General features: G+C 36.1%; 1 protein-coding gene across 50 annotated transcripts in view; it reads left to right on the top strand.

The window, feature by feature from the left end:
• Positions 1–17,129, top strand: part of CLASP2 (cytoplasmic linker associated protein 2) — a 147,117-nt gene that overhangs the window by 121,257 nt on the left and 8,731 nt on the right. For 26 of the 50 annotated variants that reach the window (XM_039715289.1, XM_039715291.1, XM_039715290.1 and 23 more), the window contains 8 exons: positions 737–815; positions 968–1,018; positions 5,700–5,843; positions 9,537–9,680; positions 10,033–10,139; positions 11,484–11,637; positions 12,363–12,591; positions 16,936–17,129. In XM_039715289.1, the coding sequence (XP_039571223.1) occupies positions 737–815; positions 968–1,018; positions 5,700–5,843; positions 9,537–9,680; positions 10,033–10,139; positions 11,484–11,637; positions 12,363–12,591; positions 16,936–17,129 (1,102 nt within the window). The remainder of the gene's footprint in view (positions 1–736; positions 816–967; positions 1,019–5,699; positions 5,844–9,536; positions 9,681–10,032; positions 10,140–11,483; positions 11,638–12,362; positions 12,592–16,935) is intronic. The other 24 variants (XM_039715293.1, XM_039715294.1, XM_039715292.1 and 21 more) reach the window with 1 other exon arrangement.

Genomic DNA, 17,129 nt, shown 5'->3' with positions numbered 1-17,129 from the left:
ATGACACTAGTAATGAGCACTTTAAAAAGTAGTAATAGTTTTAGCTATTAGCTATTTTCAGGGGTTTTGCTGCTGGGTTTTTTTTGTTGAATTTTTTTGAGGGTTTTTTTGGGGTTTTTTGTGCTGTTTGATTTCTGGAAAAATGCATAGCCCATAGCAGATCTTGAAACTTGAGTAAACGTTGTTGCTTCAGCATTTTGGTTTCATGAAGTGACTTTTAATTGAAAGGGTTTGAGTCTAATATGGTACTACTTAGCTGATTCCAAAATGTGCATTTGAGCTGTGTATGTTTGATTGTCTCACTTTGTGTTCAGTGATACAGAAATTGTGTTTGCACTTCTTTATTTTTCTGTGAAAGTTTCACTGGAATATACATCTCTGCGTCAGTATTAACTTTTAAGGAGTTATGGTAATAATGGATTTACTTTCTGTCTTCCCTTCCTTCTCCCCAGATTTCACTAATAGCCTGATTTAGAATCAGAATTCTAGCGTATATTATATCATTCCACATTACTTGCATTATCTCTTCTAGCTATAATTGCTTCATAGCAGGAATTCCTTAACTGTTGTCCGAACATGCTAGGTAAATGTTTCTGAAAGGTCAGGTACAGTAGCAACTGGTACCAGTTTCAGCTTTACTAAGAAGGGTGAGGGCTTATTTGGTGCCTCTCAACACCAAAAGAAACTGCGTAAAAGAAAATTTAATGTAACATAACATTATTTTGTTTGTTTACAGGGAATCTTTTCCAAATGACCTCCAGTTCAGTATTTTAATGAGATTTACTGTTGACCAGACCCAAACACCTAGTCTGAAGGTAAGACTTTTTAGTCTTGCTTTGCAAGCAGAAATCATCATTAATAGAAATTTGCTTAATTTATGAATTTGGATTGTTATTTTTGTTTTGTGTAAAAACAAAGAAAAATAAAAGGTTTTCAATTAGTGGATTTTGTTTTTATAAACTTTCAGACAGTCAAGCCAGCACTGCAGGACCAGCTTCGCTCTTTTTGGAGCTCAAAGGTTTTTGTCTGAATTACTGTCTTTATTCTTAACCCCATGTGAAACTCTTACAGTGTTACCAATAATTTTTATTTGAATGCATTGTATGCTGCTACTAACCTTTGCGAGAAACTTTAAGCATGCAGATGCTCAGTTTTAAACGTGACACTAGTATGAAAATGTTTGCTGCAAGAGAGATCTAATAAAAACACAGTACAGTAAAAATGAGCAACAAAAATGTGGCTGCCTAACATCAAGCTGGTTATGCAAACTCACTCTATCAAGTCTTTCCTAATTTTATGTTTGTGATTTCCCATACTTTTTTCCCTAGTTCATATATATATATATATATTTTTTCCTGTGTTCAGCCTGATAGGCCTTGAGTTATTTTAAATTATTCTAATATTAACGTGAACTTGAGTTACTGTATTAAAAATCAGATACTTCTGTGGTACACTCTACTTCTCTGAAAGCAGTGTGTAGCTTTATAATTACACACTTTTTTACCTATGAATCTGTAGTCCATAGACGTGCCAGCATATCTGAAAAGTAAAAATGTGGTACATTTGCAGTTCCAAAGAGTGTTGATTTTAGAACAATGCATCAAATCAGAAGAAGATTTATAAGTGATGAGAATGGGGAAATAACAAGCATATGATAACTGGCATCTTCTGCTCTATTCTGCACGAAATATTTTTACTCAGTTTGATACTGCACAAGAATATGACTTTTCTGGTGTTATGTTGAACCTAAAGTCACATGAATATGCCTTTTTTGTCTACAATACAGTAAAACTTATATTTTTAAGCTTTTGAGGACAGTTGATACGTTGACCACTGTTGCTTCGTAGAGCTGTGTTAAAAAGGGACTGCTGTCATTTATTGAAGACAGCAAATGAGGTAGTAAAAATCAGTTCGTTGTTTAAATGAATCCTTGGAACAAATTGAGATTGGTTTTATTTTGCTTGGTTTTCCTCCCCAGGAAGGTGAATTTGATGGTTGAGATGCTCTTTTTTCCATACAGTGTCCTTGGAACAAATTGAGATTGGTTTTATTTTGCTTGGTTTTCCTCCCCAGGAAGATGAATTTTGATGGTTGAGATACTCTTTTTTCCATACAGTAGTGTGTAGCTGTTAAAGGTATATTAAGCACATCTCAAACCTGAGAGTAGATTTGGAACAAAACATGGACTCGTACTAGGCTGATTTGGGACTGAGTTCAAGATTGTTCCCTAAATGTTCCAGAAGGAATTCAGAAATATGAAAGACTTGATGGGAAGACATTCTGAAAATAATTTTAAGAGAGAATTCTGAAATCAAGATGCTGGTAAAAGTTATCTCCATAGAAGAACACCTGTAGTTCTGTACTATGCTGTGGTATAGTTTGAAGCAAAATCAAGAGTATTTAGAATGAATTTTTGGGACAGTGAATTATGTAAATATTTAAGAGAAGGTAAGCTTTTTTTTTCCCAGAAGAAAGTGGAATCTGCCCCCTGCTTCCTTTTTATGTGGTAACTACAACCTCAAGATTCAGATAGTAAAGTTATCTATTGCCCACAGATCAGAAGTATCTGTTTAATATCTACATTATTGAGTATATTGCCTATCTTCAGTGCACCCAGAGAGAATAATTTATATAATCAATTGAATAATTGCTGTGGTCAAAAACCACTGAATAATTGATAATCCTAGAGGACTACTCCAATTCTTGAAGTCTTGAGCTTTTGTTCTTTGATAAATTATTATCTCATTGCTTTTCTTCTAGGAACATTGAGAAACAGCATTCGCTGTGACAGGAAAAAGTCAGAGAAGGGATTTTCAGCATCCCTAAAGATGGTCAGATAGGAGCAGAGGGGATGGTAGATTAGAATTTTGAGCCATGTAATGATTCCTTTCAACAAATTTCTTTTTCATCTGGTTTTCACATGTTAATAATAAATAATCGTCATCCTTTGGAGTAAACTGTCATTGTCATTCTTACACTTAAAAAGACAGCTAAGTCAGGCAGTAAAACTCAAGCTTTTAGAGGGGTCACAGAGGTGGATTTGGATAGCTGGGCAGTAAGAAGGCCAACAATAGAGAAGATATTCTACTGACCTAATCCATGAGGGATGCAGTTTAGTGTACTGTGCTCTATCTGTCATGCTTCTGCAGTCATTTTACGCTTAGGTGTGGTGAATTACTGAGACACAGTTCAGAGGTGCCAGCTATGTGTGTCTGTGTTGCTCAAAGATTTGGATGGGCATAGGAGTCAAATGTCCTAGGTGGGATATAATGTATTTAGCTTATATTTGCAGGTACGAAGCATACAGTTTCCAAAGAATGGATATTGTCCTGAAATACACTTCCAATCATCACTTCCATTTTTCTTGGGTTTCATATCATCTCAGGCTCAATGAGGAGTTGATTTAAGCATTGTGACCAAAGTTCAAGTTTCTGAATCCTTCTTTACTTTGAAATGCTGATTTGTTGACAAAGATTTTTGCCACAGTTGATCAGAAGATTTTTTTTTTAAGTCAGCATTACAATTTCTGGATTAAAAAAAACCCTGTGTAACACAGATTCACAACAATTTATCTTTAGTGTGTATTTTAGTCATTTGGTTGTATAATGGCACAGGCAATCACTCCTAAGTATTCAGTAGGTTGGAGACAGACATCTGGGATGTGATAGTCTGAAAGTGACAGTATTGAACAACTTCATAGAGAGTGGTTTCAGCTTAAAAACAAATATTCATTGTAAGAATTATGGAGGTGCTTTCATTGCTGCCCAGAAATTTTTCTCCCAGAAAAATTAAATGGATTGTTGAAGATGTTAGCCTTTTTATTTCTGAATTTCAGCTCCGTACGTAGTTACTGGAAGTATTGGCAAAGATACTTCTAAATCTAGATTTGCTGCTCTTTTGGAGTTTCACTTCAGCGTGGAGTTTTTAATCTGTAATAATACTGGCTCATGTTATTTGACCACAGAAAGGTGTAGCCCTTCCAGAATTTCTTATCTCAAAAGCAATTAGTAAAAACTGCTTTTTTTCAAAATAGCTGACAAGTTTAGCTTAGGGAATCTGTCTCACTGTGAAAAGCTCTGTTAGTGAGAGCTCCCTCCATTAATTTTCTGTTCAGTGCTGTTCTGTCTGAGAGCCTCCATCTTTGCAGAAGTCTGTGCAAGTTCCTCAGGAAGCAGTTCTTCAAACACTAAATAATCCTGCTTTCTCAGATGCAATACTTCAGAGTCTTTTCATTGGGAGAAATACCTCTGGGACTTCTGAGTGTTACAGTCCTTAACAGCAAACTTTTGAAGTCTTACATGATATTTATTTAAATCTTCAACAGTTAAATGTAGTTGTATCATAATGGTTTCCCTATGTAATTTAGAAATGTCAATTATTGCTTTGAATTTGGAAAGCCATGTGGTCTAAGGTATTTTGCTGCAGAGATGTTCATGGCTTGATTTTTTCCTTGGAAAATAACTAGCAAATAGTGTGCATTTGTAGATATTGATCTGCATAAGATGAAAGCATTCAGCTGCTTCTTGGTATAACTTCAGAGAAGTTGAGTTTTAGCAGCTGTTTTGGAAATGAAGTATTCATTATTAATCCTCATTTGTGTGTGCCAGTGTATCTTGAGTTTTTAATCACTTGCAAGTTTCATGACCAAGAGAAATTTCTAAATAGCTTTGCTCAGAACAGTTGTACTACAAGCCATGAACAACCAGAAATACACCCAGAACTCTTTTTCTCTCTGGTTATGATGGACATAGGTCTCTCCCTCCTGGTAGGTATTTTTGGTTCACTATAATTATTAGTGGAAATTAAAGCAGCTAAGCCTGACAGATGGTCTAAATAAATGTCCATAACTTTTGTTGACAGATTGGGTGACAAATTTCTGAGGTAGTAGGAACTGAGTAATTAAACATTTTAGACATACACAGGTATAATAGACCTTGGCCCAAAGATATAATATATCTTTGTGCAGTGGTGCAGTATTGGAGAAAGCAGAGAGGGGTTGCAGCCTGGGATGTACAAAACAGGGATTCTGCATAAGGAATAAAACAAGTTTGTGGAGTAAGAGAATGATCAGAAAAATGAGGGAGCTCAGGAGGTCTTTTGTCCTCCTGGTAAATCCATGTCTCTATCATCTGAATATATTCAAACAAAGTGAGCATGTGACCCATCTTAAGTCTCTCCTAGAAATGCTATTCCACACATTTTTTAGTATTTGGTGGGAAGATTTCTGTGGCTTATTATTTCCAGAGACTGTGACTACTCAACCTGATGTTTTGTGAAAAACAAAGTGTTAACTGCCTGGTAGGAGCTAGTAAGAAGTGATCATTGATTCATCAGATGATGTTCATTTTTCATTTTAGCACTTGAAAAACTTTCTTAATAATTCTGAATGAATCTTTTCTTCATTTCTTTTTTTTTTCAAATATAAGCTTCTGCGTATGCAATGATTTGTCTTTTAGTTGCTATCAGTGAAATGTAAGCTTTCTATGAGTATTTGAATGTCTGTGGAATAACTTTCTTCTTCAAATGTTAAATCCATTTGTAGATTGTTTTATTGCAAAAAGAAATTATATTAATGCTGAAAACGTGTAGTTTAATTAGAAAAAAAAAATCTTTTTTTTAGGGAATGAACACTCTGTGAGCTCAGTTGTTCTTGCAGCGCACCATTTTTATTGTCCAGCTGACTCGGTTTCTCTTTGCAGGTCAAAGTTGCAATCCTAAAATACATAGAAACTCTTGCACAACAGATGGATCCAGGAGATTTTGTAAATTCAAGTGAAACTAGATTAGCAGTGTCTCGAATCATCACCTGGACCACAGAACCCAAAAGCTCAGATGTTAGGAAGGTATGTTTGTTAATGTGTCTTTAGAATTGCAAAGCATTCCAGGTAATTAAGAATATTTGTGTCAAAAAATAAAATTAACATATTGAAACTCTCCATTAGCATTGTGTTTTTATATATGTTCGTATGTTGGGATTCTGTTTCATAATTTATCATTCTTGGTTGCAAGTTCTATCTAGTACTAGAATCTCCTTAGTGGCCATTTTTTGTACAGTTTTAATATTACTTCAGAGACCACCCCCTGTGATACTAAAAAGCGCATTTGTAACAGGAGTGAGTGGTAAATTTGGTAGCAAACTCAACCTAATTTCTGTTGGATTTTCTAGAGTCCTTTAGTTTTAACAACAAATAGATAGCTGTTGAACCTTGGAAAAAGAAAGTGCTTTGATAAGGTGATAAGCTTTTTGTCGTAGGCTTATTCTTGTAATCCTGAACTTGCAGTTCAAACCTCTCTTTTCCACATAATGATGTGAAGTGAAAATGAACATTTGCGAGCTGCATAGATACAGCAGGGATACTAAATAACCACAAGAAATGTACTAGTACTGTCTTTGGAAAGGGTTTCTAAACAGCACTTCAATTTGTAGAAAGCAAGAAATCGTACAATTTTATTTGTGGTTTGATGGAATAGTTTCGTTGTTCTGATAGTTACAGGTCATGCTGTGTAGCTGCCATTTTTAGCATGTCAACACTACAAAAATGTTGTACCTTTTATGGTTCCTCAGTGCAAGTGTCTTATGACACAGAGAGCTAACTCTTCTCTCTCTTTTTCTGTTTATTTCTGCAGTTTGAAGAGCTGAAACAATTAATTTGTTGAGATTTGTTTTGCTACTTTCAATTAAATTTGAGTTTTGGCAGCTTCATCTTTTCTGGAAAGAGCAATTTCCTTTGTTTAGGAGGGATGTAGGAAAGAATAGTAGGAGCTGTAATACAAATTGTAATGTGAAGAAAACAAAAATAAAAATAACTTACGAGACTTTTTGGTGTTTAGAATGTTTGTAAAACAAAATTAAAAAACACCAGAGAGTTTTTGTATTGGAGGCAATGTTCTAGTCATTCACTTATTGTATAACTTCATGAGTTTGAGAAAACAGTAATAGATTACATCCAATGGACTTGCCTTACCTGGGTATCGTGTTCTAGTAACATATAAAGGTCATAAAATAGGAGGAGAATTGAAGCAGCACTATCTTCTAAATCTGTGAAGTTTTAGCACTGAGACACGTGGCCAGCTGTCTTATCTGATGGTTTGTAACTCTAATAAGCATTTTTATGTGAATAAGTAACTGAATCATGCAAAAAATTACCAATGAGTTTAGTCATCTGGAACACCTTAATCTTTAAGTTTTCAGATTTTATTTTTTCTTTCCAAAACACAGCTCTTTGAGGCAACTAACTGCAAAAGTCCTTCAACTCTTGAAAATAAAATTTTGCCAATAAGAAGTCAAAAGAGTTATTGTGGTAGTATAAAATGTTTAATTCTCTTAACGATCATCTCAATCTGCTATCACAGGCTGTTTAATCTTACGTAGTTTAATAAGCTTTATAGAACTTAGTGTAATTTCTTTAAATTAAAAGCTTTTTCTAAGTAATTTCTGTGTAATTAATGGGTTTGGTTTTTTCCTTAGCAGAAACAGTTCTAGTGCTAAGTATTATGAAAAATCCTAGTTTATTAGTCTCACATTGGGCACTCTTAGTATAGTTCAGTGACATGGAACTTCTTTCTGGAAGGTAAAATTTTGTTTCAAAACTTAGATTTCTTCTAAGATTAGAATGCCTCTGGAAAGAATTTTAATCTATTCTTAGAAATTTCTAAGAAGAAAGCAAAACCAAAGAAATATTTATAATCCTTATTTCACTCTTTTAAAGATGATTTCTATGCAAGTGAATTTAAATCTCAGCAGAGACTTAATGCTGGGGAGAACAAAAACCTCTAAATACTCTAAAATGCAGGGGTTTTTTAGCAAGGAAGAAAGAGAGAAAATAGATAATTGCATTGAAAACCTTCTGCAAGTGATTATCAATTTTGATACTATAGGCAGAGCTTCATTTTGGGCAGACTTGATGGTATCAGTTTCTCTCCTGATACAGTCCTAGACTGGCTGTTGTGTTCTGTTCATAGCAGTTTAAATAGACACGGTATTAGGGAGTGGAGACTGGCTAACTAGACAGAAAAAAGAAAGTGGTGATTCCCAAACCTCTGCTCAGCTGCTGAATTTGTCTTGGTTTTGCTTTGTATCAATTTTTATGAAAAGACTGACCATTAAAAATGACAAGGACAAGAGAAACATCAGATTGCAGAGGACATTCTGGGTGATCATTTGAAGGGAAGGCTATCAAAGGGAAAAGGAAATAAATGTTAAAGAAAAACAACCAGTCACGAGTATGCAAAGATAATTTAATTTGTGGCAATCTGAGTAGGATTTTAACTTAACACTGAGATGTGTGCAGGTAGGTGTGCTCATACCTTGGCTCTCCGCTTTTAATTAAAAAATGCTACAGTTCATTGCTCTGGAAGCAAAAGGAGGGAATTAAATGTCTGAAAGAATTTTCTAAACTACTTGCTTGGAGTGTATTGGTGGTTAAGCAAGCTGCCTATCGCTCTGTGTAGCATAAGGCACTGGTTCTCTCCAGTGCATGGCAGACCTTGATGGTGAGCTGTATAAACTGCACATAGCTGGTTAATCTTAAAACCACAGTCTTCTGCTACAAAGAAGTCATTGTGGAGAACTTCCTCCAGCTCTCCTTTGCATTTGTTAGTTACTCTGTTGACAGGTTTTTTTATGCTATCCAGTGAATCTTCATCAAATTGTACAAACATTACTTAATTCTTTCAATCAACAGTTCCTGTACTAGAGGGAATCCAACTCTTGTGTAATATACTGTGTTGCTTTGTCAGTAGAGAGTGATGATTTTTTTTATTCAGGTTAAAAAATAAACAAACCAGCATATGTAAAACATGCTGTAGGATGAATGTGATGGTAAAGATGAACTGATTAAATTGAGAGTATGGGAGGTGACATCCAGTACAAACTACTCCACAGTTTTCACCTTCAGAATATATAATCATCTAAATTTCATTGCCCATTATGTTTGCCTGCCTTTTAGAAAGGTTAAAGGAAGCAGAGGCAAGGTTAACTAAGTCACTTGGCTGTAGGGTAAGTTATGAGGAGCATCAAGTGCTATGATCACATACTGTCTCATTCCACATAAGGGTATCTTGTTTGGTTGGGTTTGTTTTAATTTCTACAGTGCTAACTGATCCTTTTTAGGCAAGTGTGTTACCATCTGTAATTACCACTTGCAGAACTCAGAAGAAAGGATCACATGCTTGCTACTACCTGGAGTGTTTCATTTCTGTCTCTAAATTTTCAACTTCCCAAACTCTGAAAGCCATTTTGCAAAGTACTTTTTTTTTTTTTCTCAGTAAGGATGTGGGGCTAAGGGGGTTGAAAAGCACATTTCTGAAAGACTGCTTGTTACAATGATAGTTGTGTGCCTGAATTTATCAAAATCAGAACTTCCAGCTTGCCAGCAAATATGAATTGCCTTTGTTCATATCTGTTAACATCTTTATTCAAGCTTGATCAAGACTTAAGTCACATTCTGTGATTACCACTCATTACAGCATCTTTTGCTGATAAAATTACTTTGATACTGTAAATAATGTCTTCAGTTTGTGTTTTCTTTTTGTAGGCTGCACAGTCAGTGCTGATTTCCCTTTTTGAACTCAACACTCCAGAGTTTACAATGCTGTTGGGTGCTTTACCAAAAACATTTCAGGATGGAGCCACAAAGCTTCTCCATAATCATCTCCGGAATACAGGCAACAGTGGTCAGGTATCCACTTCTGTTACTCCTCTTTCTGAAGTGACTGTGTAAAAGCCTACTTAGTAGCTCTCTATGGAATGTCTTTTCCTCTGCAGTTACAGTTTCTAAGTCTATGTTGCTTCCAAGTGACCTGCTAGGTTTGGATGTGTTTCTTAAAAGTAGTTTATCTTGTACTTTCTAATTTCAAAGTTACACATGATTGAAGTTACTAGTAATGGGTTAGAAGACAATCCAGGAATTTAGTTGAAACTCTTTAAATGTTTGTGGGCATCAGAAAAATAAATATAACAATAAAAATAGTAAGTTAAAAGGGAAGCTTTTAGTCCTACTAGAGTATCTTTTCTCACCTCTCCTCCTCCAGGGATCGATGGGAAGTCCTTTAACAAGACCTACTCCGCGCTCCCCAGCAAGTTGGTCAAGTCCTCTCACTTCCCCAACCAATACATCACAGAACACTTTGTCACCAAGGTAATGTAGACTGGTGGTGTTACAATTCTACATCTAAGGCTTATAACACATTGTCCAAAATGTAACCCCAGCAATGAAAGCATGGGCAAAATTTTGCACAAAATGACAGATGCTCAGAAATAATCCCTCTTCCTCCATAGAATGAAACTGCACAGCCTCCCAGAAGGGTCTGACATGCTGGCCTGAGGTGGAAAAGGGCTGTCCATCTCGGAATGTAAATGGATTAGCAAGAGAACGAACCAAAGTGTGCTTCTTTAACAAGTGTTAAAACATGTTATCTGATGTCATGGTTTAACCCCAGTTAACAACTAAGCATCATACAGCCACTCAGTATCCCCATGGTGGGATATGGTGGGCAATCAGAATATAAAAGAGAGAAAACTGAGATAAAGACAATTAATTAGGTAAAGCAAAAGCTGCATGTGCAAGCAACAATGAATTTGCTACCTCTTATGGCGGGTTCAGGTGTTCAGCTGTTCCCAGGAGAGCAGGGCCCCATCACTTGTAGCAGTGACCTGGGAACTCAAGTGCCATGACTGTAAACATCCTTCCCCTCCTCCTTCCCTCAGTGGTATATGCTTAGATGGTGATGCCATATGGTGTAGAATATCCCTTTGGTCAGTGGGGTTGGGTGTCCCAACCGTGTCCCCTTCCAGCTCCTTGTGTACCCCCGGGCCGCTCGCTGCCAGGGCTGTGTGAGGAGCAGAATAGGCCTTGGCTCTGTGTAAGCACTGCTCAGCTGTTCCTGGGGTAACAACCCCATTTCCAGCACAAGTCCAAAGCATAGCACCCCCAGCCAGCCACTGTGAGGAAAGTTAAATCTGTCCCAGCCGAAAGCAACACATTGGGTCATCAAACCAGATTTAATACTGGGGAGACTAAAGAAGTAATAGTTTACAAGTGTTTTTTATACTGATGATGTTGTCAGCAAAGTGGACATTGTAATTTTGCTTTTACCAGTCAACTTGCTGTTGAGTTCTATCAGTGCACCTTACTTTAGGACTTTTTTCAGAATAAGAGGATGGTGTAAAAATTCCAGTTGTTTAACATTCAGCAGAGTAAAACAGAGCAAAATAAGTTTTTCTTCAGGCAGATGCTCTTACCTAATGTAACCTTTCCCTTATCTACTTTCAATGCTTTCTCTGTCAGTGGTAGTACACTTACTAAGGCATACCATAATTCAGATTTGTATTGTGAAGAGACAACTTTCTTAATGTATTTCAAAAGAGTAATAATTTGAGTAATATTTCCTGAGTTTCTGTAATTGCCTGCTAATGTGATTTAAAAGTACAGATCACAAAATAAATCCATCTTACTTCCTATGTCCTTCTCCATGGCCCACAGTGCATTTGACTATGACACTGAAAACATGAATTCTGAAGATATTTACAGCTCTCTTCGTGGAGTCACTGAAGCCATTCAGAATTTCAGTTTTCGTAGTCAAGAAGATATGAATGAGCCTGTAAAACGAGATGCTAAAAAAGATGACAGTGATTCGGTGAGTATTTAAAGTCAGTCCATGTTGGTATCAGCAAACTAAGCTAGTGTCTGATTGATTACAGATAAGAAAGCATCTGTTTCAGGAGGTTTATATTCTTCTTAAATTGAGCATTTCTTCTGAATTACTTAAAAGCTCTAGAAAAATACATTCTTCATCTCAAATTGCATTTTGAAAATGTAAATGCTGATTTTACGTAGCAATGTCTATGTGTTTAACATGTTAGCAATTTAGAAATCAGTGATCTTGCAAAACAGCTGAAATTATTTTTTTGAGAAGTTTGTATCCTAATATATGTTTTTCTGACTGTTTTGTTTTATTTTGTATACAACTTGTGTTGTATACTGTTAAGATGCAGTATTTAAGACTGCTGTTTCTGTGGAACTTTGGCTGTAAGATTTATTGAACTTGGCAACTGTTTATATGCTTAAACACATTTTTTATCACTTTGCATCAGACTTGTAAGATAAAATACAACTATTTTTGGTTTATGATTTTTTTTGACAACATATGCTTTCCTTTTTTTCTGGGTTTTTTTTTGGTTGGTTTTTTTAAGGAAAGCAGCATTTAGGGAAGTAAGACTTCTTATTTGAAGGCTAGTTTGAAAGTTCTAAGCATTTTGGAATTTGTACATTTTTGCTACATAAATGAATTAGTGATGTAGTTAACGGAAAGGTGTAAGAGTGCATTTCACACATGCTCATGTGCTACTTCCTCTCCTGCAGATTTGCAGTGCTTCTGGAATAGTGGACATGCGAGCAGGAAGTGGTGGGAGCGATACGGGTCGGACAGCTCTGGATAACAAAACGTCATTACTCAACATGATGCCTCCCCACTCTTCTCCACGCTCACGAGATTACAACCCATACAATTATTCTGATGGTATCAGTGCATTTAATAAATCTGCTTTGAAAGAAGCCATGTTTGATGATGATGCAGAGCAGTTTCCTGATGGTAAGATTCAGATTGCATTCTGTGCTAGAAGAAAAATGGTGAGATTTTCTATCTGGGAGTTCAGCTTCTGAAGTTATTGTTTGGAAGATATGTATCACTTCTTTGAGAGGTTTTTACAAATGATATATTTTGAATTAGTTTATTTGTTACTCATCTCTTTGAGCTACACTGTTGGATTACCTGGTATTTCTAGAGACTAAGGGTAAAAATGAAGGAAATGCTGAACTATGTTGTATACTTGTGGAAGCACATCCTTTATCCGTATTGCCAGTATAAATTTACTTACCAGATTGTTTTATGATTGAAGTTTAAAGCAGGAGGGTGGAGAAAAAATTTACAACAAGGAAGTAAAACTGGATCAAACAGGTTTGGGAATTAGGTGAAAGATTAAGTATTTTGTTAGTAATATATTTGTATTTGAAACATGGCATTGGCATTTTCTATTGACTAAACATTATTTTTAAATGAAAAAAAACAAACCAGCTTTTTACCAGGAATGTGGTTCATCCAGCCCATGTAAATCTAGGAACATGGGTTGGTGTTTTGTTGGCTTCCAGAGTTTCTTCATTATATTTTTCCGTATATCTTTAGGTAATTTTTTTATATCTCTGTGTTAAGAAGGTTCCAAAGTAGCACTACTACCATTATTTTAATTAATAGTCAGCAGTTCTCATAATCTGGTATTCACTGTTGTTCAGCTATAGATCAAGTTTTTAAGTAAGCACTTTCTTAATAGCAAGGGACAAAGTAATCATCTCCTTTCCACATTTTGGTTTTGTCATTCTGCAAAAGATGTGTTACAGAAACAGTTGAAAAACAAAGTTATTTTTTGACATGGTGTTTTATTCATCTATCCTATAAGTTGGCTTTAAGTTTGCATCGAATCAAAACTAAATCCAAGTATGGTGCATTTTTTTTTTGTTTTTCTTACATATCATGAAGAAGCACATAGTGTAGCCAGGTATTATCTTCTGAAAAAGATTGAGGGAAAAGCACAGTTTTACAAATCATGTCATGTACATATTAATAATTAAATAGCTTTGCCATCCACATACAGAGCCAGGTTATGTTCGAGATTCTGTATTAAGGGATCTTGTTTTACATGGGAGAAGCCTCCTACCTTCTGACAACTTAATTTTGGGTATTGCATTAAACCAGATGGAGTCTGTGCTGTGCCAGCATGATCCAGTTTTGTAACAACTCAGGACTGGCTGGAGTGAAGCATCCCCGTCCAGTATGAGTTTGTCCTGGTTGGACAATGCATTATTTAGTGCAATGCATTATTTAGGTCTGCTCTTTAATAGGTTTTGATGAAGTACTTGCTTTCATTCCTGTGTTGTTCACCCATAGTATTTAGTTGTATCATGTACATTCTGTTATTTGTGTGTTACTTTTAGAATTTCACTGGGATTATTTGCAAAAAGTCTGCAAGAGAAAGGATACATTGGCAAAATACCTTGTACCTACAACTCCTCTGTTGAGAGTTACACACTTCCCCATAAATCTGAATGGCTAATTTGACATAAGTTATCAGTTTTTGGAAATGCCACAGAATTGCTGCTTGTTCCTGACACAAAGTTGCATTAGTACTGGATTCCCAGCTATCCTGTCATGCATTACTGACAGAAGGATGTGGAAATACAAGGCTAGGTGGGAAAACCTTAGCTGCTCCTACAGTCTTGTTAACAGCACTGGGGCAGGAATTTGTATTTTACAGATGGTTTGTCTGGCAGTCGAAAATTTTCTGTGGAAGAGATGCCACAGTGTGCCTCACATAACTCACAATTGAGTGTTTTGCTTCTCTTACGTAAAAAGGTTTTCAGAGTAACTGCCTAAATCTTCCAACCACTTGCACTTTGTTTTTTCCCCAAAAATCTTTATCTGAAGCAGAGGGAAACCTGGCTCTCCAAGTCATTTTCAGACTTTAAAGCAGTTCACAGTCTCTGTTTGAAAAACAGTGCTCTTCTCCAAAGAAGCTTATTTATTTCAGCTTACTTCCATGGATTGCACTTTGCAAACATCTTCCTTTTTACCTCCCACTTTGTACATGGGCTTAAGATTTCTGCTTCTGTGTCTTGCCTTACACTTGGCTTTTTTTTTTTCAGACCATTCCTTTGATTTTACATTATAATTTTCAGTTCTTACTCTGTTCTTCAGAACATTTGTGATTGTTCCTAAAGTGATGTCATCTACAGATTTTCTAAGTTGGCTCCACATTCCTTTGTAGCACTAACAAATGCATCCAGCGGAACCAGGCTCTGCACACATCCAAGCAAGGACATCATTTGTATCCTCCTGCTTTAATAGAAAGCCCTTTATAATCCAGTCACCCTGCAAGTGATACATCAAGTTTTGCACCTGCTTTATTTGCTTTTTTGGCCATCATGTTTGCATGATGGCAGCTTTTATATTAAGATGCTGTGAGTGGCAGTAGGAAAACCTTTCCTAAATTCAGGACATACCTACATATGTTCCTTTTTAACCCCTACACTGTTTGTCTTCTCAAAAGGATATTATTTGATTGGTTTGATAAGAGCTGTTCTTCATAAATTATTTCTCTCTAATGCATATTTTAATTCATTCAAATGAAGGAGTTGCATCTGCTCTTCTTCATTTGTGTTGTGTTTCCTTTCTGAAAAAGAAATTTTGAGAATAGACTTTGAACATAACTTCTTTTATGCTTCTCCATTCTTACCTGGAGAATGTTTGGAAATTAAATACTGGGTGATAAGTCATACAAAGGAACGGAAAAGACAAGCTGAAGAGGCACATCCCTCTTGGTTATCTTCATATTTTTCAGTTATGTAGTCCACTACAGGAGCTTCTTTCCTCCCCTTATTCCTGCATGGACATGGCTATTACCTTCCCTTCTCTTTAACCCTTCCATCCATACATTTAAGATGACACTACGGTGAAAATACTTTAATTAAACAGATAAGAGTAGTTTTGCTAATGAAGTGTCAATATGCATTCCCTGAAATTGGATTTGCTATAGCTATAATCCTTACAGTTTGGTAGAGCAAGTATAGGAGTGCTGCCAGTAAAAGTAATCATCTTGCTTCCATAAAAATGACTGTCCATTCTGCTCATCTCCTTTAAATAATAACTGACGTAATGCAATTTCAGTCTGCCCTTTAGTCAAACATTAATCATCCATTAATACAGAGGCAGCAGAAGTGTTTGTAGTTTGCTTTCAGATGCTGGCGCTCCTATTTATTCATGCAAAACAGAATACAAATAGGAATGTGGGGTTCAAAACCAGCATGATTTTTACAGTAGCTGATGTGTGATTTAAAGATATTTAATTCTGTAGTACTCAGCATTTACTGTTTTCTTTTAAAAAGTGCTTTGTACAGCATTTGTAAGTTCAAGGGCTGTGATTTCTCAGTGTATGATATAATTAATTTGTTACGGAGGATGTATTTAATGTGTTAGTTAATACATGCAGTCATTTCAGGAAAGGTGCAATGCATTTGCATTGTATGCCAGAACTTCCAGATTTTCACCTTAGGAAAAGGCATATTTCTGTTAATTTATTCAAATGTTTCAGTGCATAGATGGAAGCTATATACTTCCCTTTCTGAAAGGCTAAATGGGTCTCAGTGATGGATTAAAGATACTCAAGTTGATACTCAAGTTTTCATTATGACCATATTTAAGTTTCTTGATGGTTTGCAGATCACTCTGTTTGCAGTCCAGTGTTTACAAATACAGGTTGTATTAATAATGTATTTTTCCATTATCATGGAATCCTCTCTAATAAAAACTAAAATCCAGAGCCATCTCTTAATGAATTGGTTTTGGGATCTATGGGGCTAATAGCCCTGGTTTGCCTTTATTTCAGCTCTTTTGTACCAAGAACTATTGTACTTTCCCCCCCCCCCCCCCCCCCCATTTGTTTTAGCAACCTAGCTATTGTGGAATCATGGCTTACAAAAGTCTAAACAATTCTGTAATACTAACAGAGAAAATAATTTTTTTCATCTTGAATGGAAGAGTCATATGGGAAAGATGTCCCATGTATATATCAGCTGTAAAAGGATGCAGAGAGAGTACTTAGTGGGTGCTGCAAGCCTAAAAACTACAGTAGACTAAGGCTGCAAGGGAGCTTTTGCTGTGTCATTGTAGGGGTTTGGGAGGGATTGTAAGCTTGTTCAGCAGTGTTGGCTGAATTGTTACTGAAAATGTAGTAGCCAAACTGCAATTCTTACAGGCAAATGTGGGGAAAAAAACAAAAGCATGCTTGAAGATGAGCAAGTCATACTAGAATATATCCTTTAGTTGTATAAGAGGCACTGTTATTACTGTCTGCAGTAACTGTGTTTGTGCATTCCTTTTTGACAGAGCCTCCCATGGACCATTCTGATCTGGTTGCAGAGCTACTGAAAGAGTTATCAAACCATAATGAGAGAGTTGAAGAAAGAAAGGCTGCCCTGTATGAGCTCATGAAGTTAACTCAGGAAGAGTCTTTTGGTGTTTGGGATGAGCACTTCAAAACAATACTTCTTCTGCTGCTTGAAACGCTTGGAGATAAAGAG

The sequence above is a fragment of the Passer montanus genome, unplaced genomic scaffold (assembly GCF_014805655.1).
Source record: "Passer montanus isolate IOZ18808 unplaced genomic scaffold, ASM1480565v1 scaffold32, whole genome shotgun sequence".
Taxonomy (NCBI): domain Eukaryota; kingdom Metazoa; phylum Chordata; class Aves; order Passeriformes; family Passeridae; genus Passer; species Passer montanus.
The sequence above is the reverse complement of the archived record's forward strand: the minus strand, read 5'-3'. Positions and strand labels throughout refer to the sequence as shown.